The 12,667-nt window shown below is 40.8% G+C and overlaps 1 protein-coding gene across 11 annotated transcripts in view; it reads left to right on the top strand.

Annotated features, from left to right (window-relative positions):
- PKP4 (plakophilin 4) overlaps positions 1-5,197 on the top strand; it is a 255,291-nt gene extending 250,094 nt beyond the window's left edge. For 8 of the 11 annotated variants that reach the window (XM_028509729.2, XM_028509727.2, XM_036023444.1 and 5 more), the window contains 3 exons: positions 561-689; positions 2,295-2,368; positions 4,191-5,197. In XM_028509729.2, coding sequence (XP_028365530.1) covers positions 561-689; positions 2,295-2,368; positions 4,191-4,439 — 452 coding nt within the window. In that variant the 3' untranslated portion in view covers positions 4,440-5,197. The remainder of the gene's footprint in view (positions 1-560; positions 690-2,294; positions 2,369-4,190) is intronic. The other 3 variants (XM_036023445.1, XM_028509730.2, XM_028509731.2) reach the window with 2 other exon arrangements.
- The last annotated feature ends 7,470 nt before the right edge of the window (positions 5,198-12,667 follow it).

Raw genomic sequence — 12,667 nt, 5'->3', positions numbered from 1 at the left:
CAGCCAATCACCATAAAAAGAATTGTAAATTTTATGGGCAGGGTACTCTTATTCAAACACATTTGAAAATGCAGATATTTTTGAAATAATTATAAATCAAAATATCCTCCCCAAATCTATTTATTTACTGAAAACTTACACATAAAGCCTAAGAGATGGGTGTTTTCCAGGCAGATGAACTGAGCCCATACAGCAGGAAATGTAACTCTGGTGTGGCTAGTCATTGTTCTTGCTCATTGTCATGGGCCTGATCTAGGCCAAGGCCACTGTTGGGGAACCCTGCTTGACCTCTGTGCTGTGCCTCCCCAGCTGGGCAGCCTGTGAGCTCAGGTTTTGACAGTGCTTCCCAGTAGCAGTCCTGCAGGTCGCCTTCCAGTTACTGAGGGCTGACTGCCGTGCAACTCAGCGCTGCTCAGAGCTGACTTTTTAGTAGCAGCTGCACAGCACTTCTAATTACTGACCTTTGTTTTGTCAGAGAGAATTTTCCAGGGGCACTGACAATCTGATTTCTATTTCTTCTCCTCTTTCTCTCTCCCTCCTGCTTTTGCCTCTCCCTTCAGTCGGCAGCACCTCTTCCTCACCAGCACTGTTAGGAATCAGAGACCCTCGCTCTGAATACGATAGGACCCAGCCACCTATGCAGTATTACAATAGCCAAGGGGATGCCACACAGAAAGGCCTGTACCCTGGTAAGATGCCAGTTGGGTGTGTGATAGAGTACCTTGAAAAGCTGTGTGTTCCCAGGCACTTGGCCGGCAGCCTGGGAAATCACCCGTGCCTACACTGAGACGGTCCCCCAGCAGCAAACCACATTCCAGTCTCTCTGTTTCCTGCTTCGGGGGGCTGTTGCCTTTTCTGCTTGTTATAAGTTAAATAAGCTGAGGTATAAAGCACTGCATCCAAATGAGAAGATTTCTGGCTCCCCTGCTGCCTGCTCCAGTGTGGTCTCTCCCTGTATGTCCCAGCGCATGAGAACCCAAGCTCTGTGCCACTTTGCAGGGCCATATCTCCTAGGCTGGCCTGTGAGTGGAAGTTTGAATGAATAATGAAATGTATAATGTGATTCTCCTCAGAGTGATTATTTTTTAAGAATAACAAAAGTAATGTTCTTAGTATTACTATTTTGTGTCCTATTCTGAAAGCTATGTATATACTTGATTGAAAGAATGCCAACCTGAAGGGTTACTAAGATTTCATATTGTGCCTATTCTCAACTATCTTGCATATTGTAACTACTTTAGAGGTTTCAAATAAGGCAGTGTGAGCTATCAGAAAAAGTACTCTTTCCTCAAAAGACCTATTTATTAAAAAGAAATAAAAGCTGATGGCAACTTAACTGCTGGGGGAGCAGTCTCAGTTGTGCTGTTGTCTTTGAAATTGTGATTTCACAGGACTGTTTACTAATCGACTGTTGTTACTATGGCAATTAATAGCTCAGAAAATTGCATATGCTACATTTCCAACATCAGGCTCTTTGCAAAAGAACTGCACATTCAAACAGAAATGCATTGTTACTTCAGATTTGCAGCAGCCTGCTTTATTTTAAGATTGCCTTCTTAGCATGCACACCCTTCTGTATCTTTGCTTGCTTCAATAAACTAATTTGCCTCAAGTATGTTTCATTTTCCTCATTAAAAAAAAAAAACAGGTAAAAATCTTTGCCAGCCTTAACAATAATAGAAGGGTAACCTATGACATCATCAGCATCAGGAGTCTACCGTGGACTCTTAAAGACAATTAATCACCAGGTTATTTTTGTTTTAAAAAGTAAAAAGTAGTAATATGGCAAACACAATATGCCTCTATGTAGCCAGACTACTTAGAGTACACCTGCACCTGCTCTTTCCAGGACCTGGAATTTGGAATCAAAGCTGTTTTAAAGGCACGGAGCTTGCTCCAATGTTTCCTTTTTCCTGTCTGACCCCAGTGTTCTAGCTCATAGCTTTGGAAAAGTGATGTTTCTCAGTCTAAAGGAGTAAGGCTGCTGTTCAGAGCCAACCAGGAAGATCTTCAGGTGTGACCAGTCCATAGGATGAGCAGGAGTTGAGAAGGAACCCTTTTTGGATGAGCTGTGCATTGGCATTTCTTTTTGGTGAAGCACACACAGCCTGTTCGTTAGCTCCGAACAGCCCCAGGGTAGGCAGCAGCCAGGCCAGGTCCAGGGAGCCCAAGCTATGCCAGTCTGCTGGCCCTGGGGAGGCAGGCCTCGTCAGTGCTAGTGAAGAGAGCCCACGCAGCTTAATGGACCAGAGTAATGAGCTCTAGTTTTAATTTCATAAAATATTTTCTTACAGGCTCCAGCAAACCTTCACCAATTTACATCAGTTCCTATTCCTCACCAGCAAGAGAACAAAATAGACGGCTACAGGTGAATTTGCAATATCATTTTTACAGAAGGCCGATTAGCAGGCATCAATACCGTAAGGGGGCAGCGCCGGTGACCTACCAGAGCTGGGCCAGTACATCAGGGGCTGAGTAGCTTTCTCTGGGGGTCTTCACTCCTCGGAAGCTCATCATGGTTTAAGCAAATCACTTGCACAGTAGCCTTATGTCCTTGAATAACCAAATTGGTGCTGCTGAGACCACCATGCCACTGATGGGAACCTGCTGTGAAGTCTTTGACTCGTATTCTTTATCCAACAATTTCCTTTCCACGCTGTCATTTTCCCTGTTAATCTCTAAAATCTCCTCCTCCCTCTGGGTGGGGAAAGGTTGATAAGCACACTCCATTTTCTCATCTCATGGTTCTCTTCTTTGTGCACCTCATTCTCCATCTTCATGACTCCCTCCCACTCAGACTCCCATGGTTTGAAAATGCTTGAGTCCATGGCCAGGTCTCCTTTAGTCTCAGAAGTGAAAGTGGCCTCACCACTGCTGGAGGGAACCCCACTCTCCCATAGATTGTACCCATTCAGTCTGTTTTCATGGGAGGCCTAATGCGTTCTGCATTCAGGGTGGTCCTTCCTGATGCCATGTCCGCATGGGTCATCTGCTGTCTCCTTTCACCTTCCAGTAATATATGAGCAAGTGGGGTTTGGCAAGCAAGCCTGTATCCCATCTTTCAGTTAAGGATTCTCCAAAACCTCCTTCTATTTCATCACCTTTTCTCTGTAGATGGAAGGAAAGGAACTTCCCAAGTTACTCATAATTTATACTATAGTTTTTTAGTCAGGAGAAATATTCTCAGAATCATAACTCTTAAATTACAAAGAATTTAGTTCTTAAATTCATATAATGTTAGAATACATTTAGTTCCAGAATATGATGTTGATAATCTGTGTGTAAATTTGTCAAATCTTACTGAGTGGGGGAATTTGGGCAAGATCAAGAGGAAACACAGACATTAGAAAGACATGACAATTTTTCTCTAAACATATTTGAAGAAACTGATATGAGGTCAGAGATAGAGACAACCCCAAAGGAAATGGGAGCAGGTGCCCTGTGTGGATGCCCACTTATGGTTCACCTTGCTCCCTTATAAGCAAATTTATTAGCGTTGGCTTGGGGCAGAATTTTCATTTAGAATTGGATTTACTCATGTGTCCTTTCTAATTTTACTGCTCTTGTGCCTGGAGATTGCTTATTCTTTTAGTAGTACAGCAGGGTGTCCAAAGTGTAACTTGTTCACCAGACTACATATTTCTCTAAAAGTGAGGGATGGAGTCAATGTTCTTCTCAGAGGCACCTGTTTTAAAAAATGGTTCTACAAAAAAATTAAGGTAAAAGATGGTTCTACAATGGTACAACTATCCAAAGCCCAAAAAGCCAACCCCCAACTTAATCCATCATGTGTTAATCATTCCCCTGTGTCAATGCAATAATCAAGGCCATCCTTTCCTTGGGCATGCCCAAGTAACAGGTCTTTCCACCTCAGGGCACAAACTGGGCCTCTGAGGAGGAGGAAGAGGAAGCTAGCCTGGGGCTATCTTGGGCTTTCCTGAACCATGAATTTCTAGAGGTTATAGGACAGGACTTGAACAAACTGCAAGCCCAACTGTAACTGTAATTCAAAATACTTAAAGTCTATCAGTAAACATACAGTGTATACCAGAAACAACTTTGAACCATAAGTTCATAAAAAATTTGAATATTGCTCTAAAAATATGAAGCAGGAAGTCCACATTAATTTTCCTTTAACATGTATTCCCAAAAATTGCTTTGATTTATTTGCTTTTTCATTTTGTCAACAGCATCAACAGCTCTATTACAGTCAAGATGACACGCAGAGAAAGAACTTTGATACATACAGATTGTATTTGCAGTCTCCTCATCGCTATGAAGATCCCTATTTTGATGACCGAGTTCACTTTCCAGCTTCTACTGATTATTCAACACAGTATGGACTGAAATCAACCACAAATTACGTAGACTTCTATTCCACTAAACGACCTTCTTATAGAGCAGAACAGTACCCAGGGTCCCCAGACTCGTGGGTGTAGCATCAAGATGCTCAGTAGAGGAACTCTTTCTTTCTACCTTCGTTTGGATTGAAATGAAAATTCCGTTGTGCTGATTTGCTGATGAAATGTGAAAGTGAAATGGAAGGAATGAGTGAAGAGCTTTTTTTTTTTTCTTTTTTGAGGAATTATCAGGGAAGTGAGGAAACATTTGAGAGAGAGAGAACTTTCTAAGCTCTAATTTAGGTGTTAGATCCAATTACTTGTAGATTCCATAGTTTGGTGAAGGTGTGGGCGATGTGATGAGAGATTTGGGAAATGGGTGAAAGGAGATGGGGTATGTGTAGGTCAAATCAAATTAAAAATGATTTTTTTAATGTGAATAAAGTTATGTTCTGATAGTTTGTACAGAAAATGAAATAAAATGGATGCCCTTCATGTTTTATTGCTATTACTAAATGTCAAGATTGTATGCTATTATGTCTTGTAAATTTCTTTTGTTGGTGTAAATATGGAAATGCCACATTGGTTAAGTGCCATCATTTGTAATGCAGTGTGTCATTTGAAAAGAGATTTGAAGAAACTGACAGCTGAGAAAACAAATGGGGAATCCAATGAATTGTTAGCGATTAAAAACAAATTACATCTTTTGTTTTTAAAAATGAGTAGTGTACCTTTGAAGCACAAAGTCCAGTCTGGTATAGCAGCGCCATGGCCATTCCCTGCCTCTTTCATAGGACAGTTCACTGCCATTTTCTATGCACATGAAAGAAAAATAAATGTGGAGATTTCATCCTTGGGAATTTGTTTCCTGCTCTTTTTTTAGTTTCTGTGTGTAATACAGAAAAGCAGATTTAATATGCAATTCTAATTACATGTTGAAAACAGCTTAAATATATCCAACTATTTTGGACTTTTCCTAGTTTTGTATAGTTAATAGACTGTAAGATGGATGATACCAAAGATTGAAGCTATAGACTCTTCTCCTCTTTGTCTTAGTATTTTTAGTTCTTGGGATCTGTTTTGAATCTAATACACCTTACTATTTTATCTTTTTTTTTCCAAGCTGCTACGTGTTTAACAACTATTCACTTTTATCTGGCAGCCTGGCCCTAACTAAATTGATGGACTCTTTTTGACATCATTTTTAAGAACCAGTAACTACATAAAAACAGTGGTTGAGCACTTACTGGTTGGCACCAATGCAGTGAACCTAAATAATTCTAAATGATGATTTTGCTGAGTAATTCCAGGCGACACAATAATTTCAGGGTTAGAGACAGGGTGGGGGTAGGCAGGAGTCTCAGTACCCAAGCAGCATTATTTGTAAGCTTTTCTTCATCAGTGGAGACAATGAGGGGGACCAGCCCCAAAAGGCCAAAAGTCTGAGGCCTTCCCAAATCGCAGTTTCCACCTTGGATCTTACTTGGAAAACAACCCATATGGCAAATCAAATCCAGAGGTATTGACTTAGTACATTCTACAAACATGATACAAATCAGATTAAAATGTACATACTTATGTGTGTGAGTATATGGAAAGAGACCCAAAAGAAAAGTGCTTGCTTGCCAAATAGACCTACAACCCAAGATCAGGAAGCAAAGTGAAATGGAAATTGAGGATAAGTAAGAAGTTTCTTAAAGTCTGCTATTTGGGGGACTTTCTGATGTACAAGCTTTCTGAAATGACACCTAAGCCATTTCCCACGATCAGACTACCCAGCTGCCTCTGGGCCAGCTCAGAAAGCTGCCGATTTCCCCAAGAAATTGGCATCGGGATTTAGATGTCTGGTACCCCTTAATCACTGACTTCCCTGAACCTGATATTTTGTAACAGGGTTCAGGTCCTTGCTTGGGGAATCAGGAATACAAGGGAAGCTGCATCTGGCCTGAGCTGATTGACAATGACTAACTTGCTTTTAGTGACCTTGTTAGTCTTTGGGATAGCTTAGTGGACTCAGGTCCACCACTCTGACAGCATTTCAAAAACATCCAAATTTGGGTCACAAAGAACTGCTTGGGCCTCCAGCCAGACCAATTGGGGTCAGGAAAGAGGCCTGTGGATGGGTAATGAGTGCCCTCAAGTGTTCCTCTCTTATAACCAGAGAAAAACTGCAAAAGGAGCCTGAAAAATGCAAAGCTGTACCATTGATCAAACTGAGCCCATTCTTCCCTCTAAGTTGTAGGAATAAACAAGATCTACTAAAACAAAGTTGACTTTTTATTGCTACTCTAATCTCTCCAAGTAGCCTGCAGAATTCACCCCTCAGGAAGAGTTCTGGTGTTGTACTCAGCCAGCTGTTAAACATTTCCACCTGACCCTGCTGCCCGAAGTTGAACTGAGCCTATGTTGGTGAGCCCAATCCCACATCAGAATCACACGGGCAGTTTTCACAGCTAGGAGGGTCCCACCCTGACCAGTCAAACCACAACAGGTAAATCCAGCCATCAGTATTCTTGAAAAGCTCCCTGGGTGACTGCAGTGCTCAGTCGGGGTAGAACCACTTGGCCTGCACACCATGCCCTCACTCCTTCCTCCCTTGTGACCTGAAAATTTAGTGTTTGGGTTTGGAGTGTGGAGTTTGCCTGGAAGAGAATGATAGAGATTTGCGGTGTTGTAATTGAGATCTTAATATTTGAATGTCAGAGGTGAAGTTTTTTTTTTTCTTGTCAGAGTATCTTTTGCTGATGCATACCTTTTAAGTTATGTCCTTTGAAGCTCATGGATGTTTCATGTGTGTCAGAAATGATGACCTCACATACCCAAAACTGTTCTAGCCTTCAGTCACTGGTTGGTGTTTGGTTGTCCACATGATTGCTGATTCCTGCAGTGAATAGTTTATCAAGCATTCACTGTGTGCTATGAGTATCACATATGTTATCACTTAATCCTCAGCAATGTATGGTCTGTATTACTATCCCATTTTACAGATCCTGAGGCAAACTTTGAGAGTTACTTGCTAAAGATGACACAGTGAATAAGTGGCTGAAGCAGTGTGAGTTAGCTCTGCAGTCTAAACTACAATGCCAGTGTTTTGAAACTTGACCAATTTGAGTTCCATCTGAAATATTATTTCCTGGAAATTTTTCATCATTGTCTTAAATTTGCCAAGTGAACCTCTATCAATACCCTAAAGGAAAAACCATCATTACTTGCCATAAACACAAGGTTACCATAAAAATGAATATATATATATATATGTCCTTGCAACACCAAAATTCATTTTGACATGTGTGACGATTTGGTTGGCCTGAGAACTCCCCTTAAAACACCATTGTAAGTCATGTCTATGAAAGTAGGCCCATTTAAACAAAATCTGCCTCTAGGTGGCCCTCTCATTTTGGGGCCTCAGTGATACATTTGTAAGAACACATATAAATCCCCTGGATGGTGGTTTTATTTTCATGATCATCCAGATTATAAGAAAAAATTTGGAAACCTCGCCATTACTTTTCACTTACTAGACTTTTTAAAATTGTTTATAGCACCATTATTCATAATAGCCAAAAACTAGAAACAATCCAAATTTCCAAAATAAAAGATAGTGATATATATAGATGTAATGTAATAATAGCAATAAAAACACATGAACCACATATATAATACCATGAATAAAACATTCCATCAAATAACACGGATCAAAAACATGAAAGAAAACAGAAGAATCTACACACACATACACAAGATGATTCAAGAATAGTCAAAACTCATGATAGTGATAGAAAATCAACCATTGTTGCCTATGGGGAGGGGTACTGACTAGAGATCTTTTGGAGATGATGCTATATCTTGATTGGGGTGACTCTTACACAGATATATAGATTTATCAAAACTTATGAAAATGTGCACATAAGGTTGGTGCTTCATACAATGTAAAATTTACTCCAATAAAAAAGATACTGATACTTCAAAAGTCACTAAAAAAATTGGGAGACTTCCAGCCAAAATGGAGGCATAGATAGATACACTTTGCCTCCTCACACAACTAAAAGAAAGACTAAAAGCAAAAAACAACAGGACTACCAGAAAATCAAACTGTATGGAAGTCTGACAACCAAGGACTGAAAGAAGAAACATTCATCCAGGCTGGAAGGAAGGGTGGAGACAGGCAGCTGGGGCAAAGAGGATGCACAGCAAGGTACCAGCTGGCAGATGGAGCAGTCCCACATTTGTGTGTGGATAAATTGGGAGGAACTACAGGGAAGCAAGAGAGACGGCACAATCCAGGGTGCCAGTGTGGGGAGATATAGCCTCAAAGCCTCTGGCTATAAAACCCCCACAGGTGGGGGCTGTGTCAGCAGGAGAAACGGCCTCACAGAAGAGTTCATTGGAGAGATCCACAGGGCCCTAGAACATACACAAACCCACCCACCCAGGGAATAAGCATTGGAAGGGCCCTATTTGCTTGTGGTTAGCGGGAGAAGTGATTGAAAGCTGGCTGAGAGCTGAGCAAGCAGTTTTGTTTCCTTTCAGACCCCTCGCCCACATACAGCGCCCCAATTCAGTGAAGTGGGTTGCCCGATCCTGGCAAATACCTAAAGCTCCACCCATCACTACATAACAGGTTCGCCGAGACAAAGAAATATGGGCCCAATGAAATAACAGATCAAAGCTCCAAAAATAGAACTAAGCAATGAAGAGATAGCCAACCAATGAGATGTATAGTTCAAAATACTGGTAATCAGGATGCTCACAGAAATGGTTGAATAAGGTCACAAAATAGAGGAAGAAGGCTATGAAAAGTGAAATAAAGAAAAATATACAGGGAACCCACAGTGAAGGGGAGGAAACCTGAACTCAAATCAACAGTTTGGACCAAAAGGAAGAAATAAACATTAGACCAGAACAGAATGAAGAAACAAGAATTCAAAAAAAAAATGAGGAGAGGCTTGGGAGAAACTCTGGGACAACTTTCAATGTTCCAACATCCAAATCATAGGGGTGCCAAGAGGAGAAGAGGAAAAGCAAGATACTGAAAACTTACTTGAACAAATAATGAAGGAAAACTTCCCTAATCTGGCAAAGGAAATAGACTTCCAGGAAGTCCAGGGCAGATAAAGTGCTTCCCAGATAAGTTCAAGTTAAAGGAGTTCATCATCACCAAGCCTTTATTATATGAAATGCAAAATGAACTTATCTAAGAAAAAGATCAAAACTATGAAGAGTAAAATGACAACAATCCTTACAACTATCAACAACTCAATCTAAAAACAAAACAAAACAAAAACAAACTAAGCAAACAACTAGAACAGGAACAGAATCACAGAAATGAGATCACATGGAGGGTTATCGGCTGGTAGGGGGAGGGGAGAGAATGAGGAAGGAGGTACAGAGAATAAGAAGCATAATTGGTAGGTACAAAATAAATGAGGAGATTAAAAATAGTGTTGGAAATGGAGAAGTCAAAGAACACATATATATTAACCATGGACATGAACTAAGGTTGGGGGGGAGGGTTGCTGGTGAGAAGGAGGGTGCAGGGCAGAGGGTAATAAAGGGGGGGAAATGGGACAATTGTAATAGCATAATCAATCAAATATACTTTAAAAATTGGTAGTGACATTGTCTGAGATCTAATTTTATGACCTAGAATCAAAGCTATGATTACTAGTCTCCCCTGAGTTGAAAACAAATCCAATTTACATATTTCAAACCTTACAAAACATTCACTCAGAGTAGCTTCTCACACAGAAGATTTTAGCACAAGATTCTTCATAGTTACACAAGTCTATTTAAAAGCTTACAGCTTACCAACGTTAAATTTAAACAGAATCTTAGAAAATATGTATTTGAAAAACACTATAAGGGAGTGTCCCTGAGCTATGATTGTACTGATTTACATGTGTTGACAAGAAAGTAAGTTAAGAAGTAAAAACACAGGCTCATGTTTAAACATGTTGCCAAGCAAGAGAAGTGTGTCACTCTTTTCATGGAAGGATCCAAAGGGATGTATAAATAAACACCTCACTCACCTCATTGCAGGAACAGAATGTGGATGAAGAGCATTTTCAGCCAGAGAGGGCAGCAGAAAAACAGTCAATAAAACCAGGCAACTAATGTGATTTTTTTTTTAAATACTGCAAATGCAAGGCAGAATGTGAATTCACAGAGGATATTTACTGTAGGTCAAGGAAATCCTTGCAGGAGAGAAAGTGAACCGTCTTATTCTTAATTAGTCTGCAACTGCGGAAGAAGTCGGAGGACAGAGCACAGGGCGCAAGCCCTGTTAGAATTTCACAGGGCAGTTTCCACCGATGGACAGCTGCCCTTTGCTGGCCTATGCCAGAGGCTGCACTGGGCCTCAGAGATTATGTGCAGCCCTGAGCTGCCACCCACAGAAGTAACGCTTTTCAGCTGGTACTTGTCAATTTTGCCTCGATTTAGAAGATCTTGACTTCTGTCTCCAGGCTTACTCACCCTTGTGATAGCAGCTTGCTGTTAACTCACTTATGTGATGGCTTAACTGGCTGTCTTTATGAATACACTAATTTAGGACAATCCTTCAAGGCTTCAGACACAAAAAAGGAAATTATTAGCAAGCAAATTATGACATGAATTTTATCTCTTGTAGTGCCTTTCCCTGCCTTTGTGTCAGCAGCTTCACTGGAAGTAGCTGGCATGTCCCCTAATTGGCTGTTTGTGCCTATTGCTATTGCCAAATTCTAACTAGAAATCACTAAAAAGCACTTTGTGCTGTTATAACCATTTGCATGGGCCATAACGAGCAGTTTCATTATTAAAGCCCCATCCAACAGTTGGGGGAATTTTGATAAAGACTTCCTGACATGATGGGCTATTTCACCCTCCATTCACATCCCCATGATTACAGAGTTGACCAATGCATTGTCTTGTAATATAAAATTAGATACAATTAGTGCTGAGTCAAAGGTGTAATTCTGAGATCAAGTGGGAAAATATCCACTTGTTCCTCAGAAACCTCTTGTAAACTGTTCATTTACTCCCCAAAGGCAACACCCCTGAAATTTGCCTTTATTGGTGATGAAATGTAACATATTTGGCACCAATGCCTTGATAAACTGCTGTCTGCTGAGTACTAATCCAATAACATGACTTCAGGGAGGATGATACCCCTCTAGGGTCTCTCTTCAGGGTTCTTCAGAGTCAGTGGCCATCCCAGCCCAGACCCAGGGAGCTCTCTCCTTTCCAGGTGTGAGAATGAGTGCAGTGAGGTGTTCTCGGTTTCCTGGGGACTGAGGAAAGGATTCAGTCCAGATGGGCTCCAGACTGGAAATTACCATCACAGGAGGGAAATCTGGTATTTATAAAGAATGCATTTTAGCCTTCACAAAAAAAATATTTCATAAAGATAAACCAGGAAGCACATTCTATAGCTGTATAATTTAAATATTTACATGTTTATCAAGATCACTAAAATCATGAAAGGCCCCAGTGACCAGAACTCTCCTCCTTATCTCTAAATTGTGGTCAAAAGATAATGGTGTGCTTATTCCATTTGCAAATAATCAGGTGCCTCTTCCCCCCCCCCATTTTTATTGCATGTATTCTACTGTTTAATCACTTTTTTGATAACACTTCTATGGAGAAAAGGTATCAGAGAAAAGGTAAGGGGACATTGAAACTCATCAAACCAGTCACCACATAACATCTTAATTGGAGAAAAGCTGGTCCAACACCACCTAGAGCTGCTAATATTGTCCTCCAAGGACACATTACTGGGTTCTAGCAGTCATGTATCATCATTGAGGAATTATATTTGGCTGATAAAGTTCCCCAATGTTGTAGCTTCAACAACATGAGTTATAGAGACTTTTTTTCTCCTCACATTCTGAAATGAACAGAGTAAAGCAGACCACTGCTAGTTTGGTGGTTCTACAATGTTCTCATGGACTCAGGCTCCATCCTAATCTCTATACATGACCCTCATCCTCATGAATTCCTAGGTGGCTGCCGGAGCACCCACCATCACATCCTCCTTATTCCTCAACAAGGAGGAAAGAGTTGGGAAAGTGGAACCTGCCAACTGAAGCAGCCTCTTAAAAGGGCTTTCCTGGAATCCTCACCTAACTATCTCCTTGGAAAAGTAGTTTTTATCTGGGCTCATTGACACCTCTGCTCATATAGAGGTTCTGTTAACAAGGCAAATGAGGAGATGGTATTATCGGTCTCTGCCCAGGCTACAGATGATGCGATGAGGTGACCCTACAATTCCATTACTTGGCTTTCTATTAATGTAGGCTCCAAGTCAAAGAGCTGTGTTGTATTAATCCCATACTTGGTCAGAAGCCACA

Source organism: Phyllostomus discolor, chromosome 4 (genome assembly GCF_004126475.2).
Source record: "Phyllostomus discolor isolate MPI-MPIP mPhyDis1 chromosome 4, mPhyDis1.pri.v3, whole genome shotgun sequence".
NCBI lineage: Eukaryota > Metazoa > Chordata > Mammalia > Chiroptera > Phyllostomidae > Phyllostomus > Phyllostomus discolor.
Note: the sequence above shows the minus strand (reverse complement) of the source record. Positions and strands in the feature narration are given on the sequence as shown.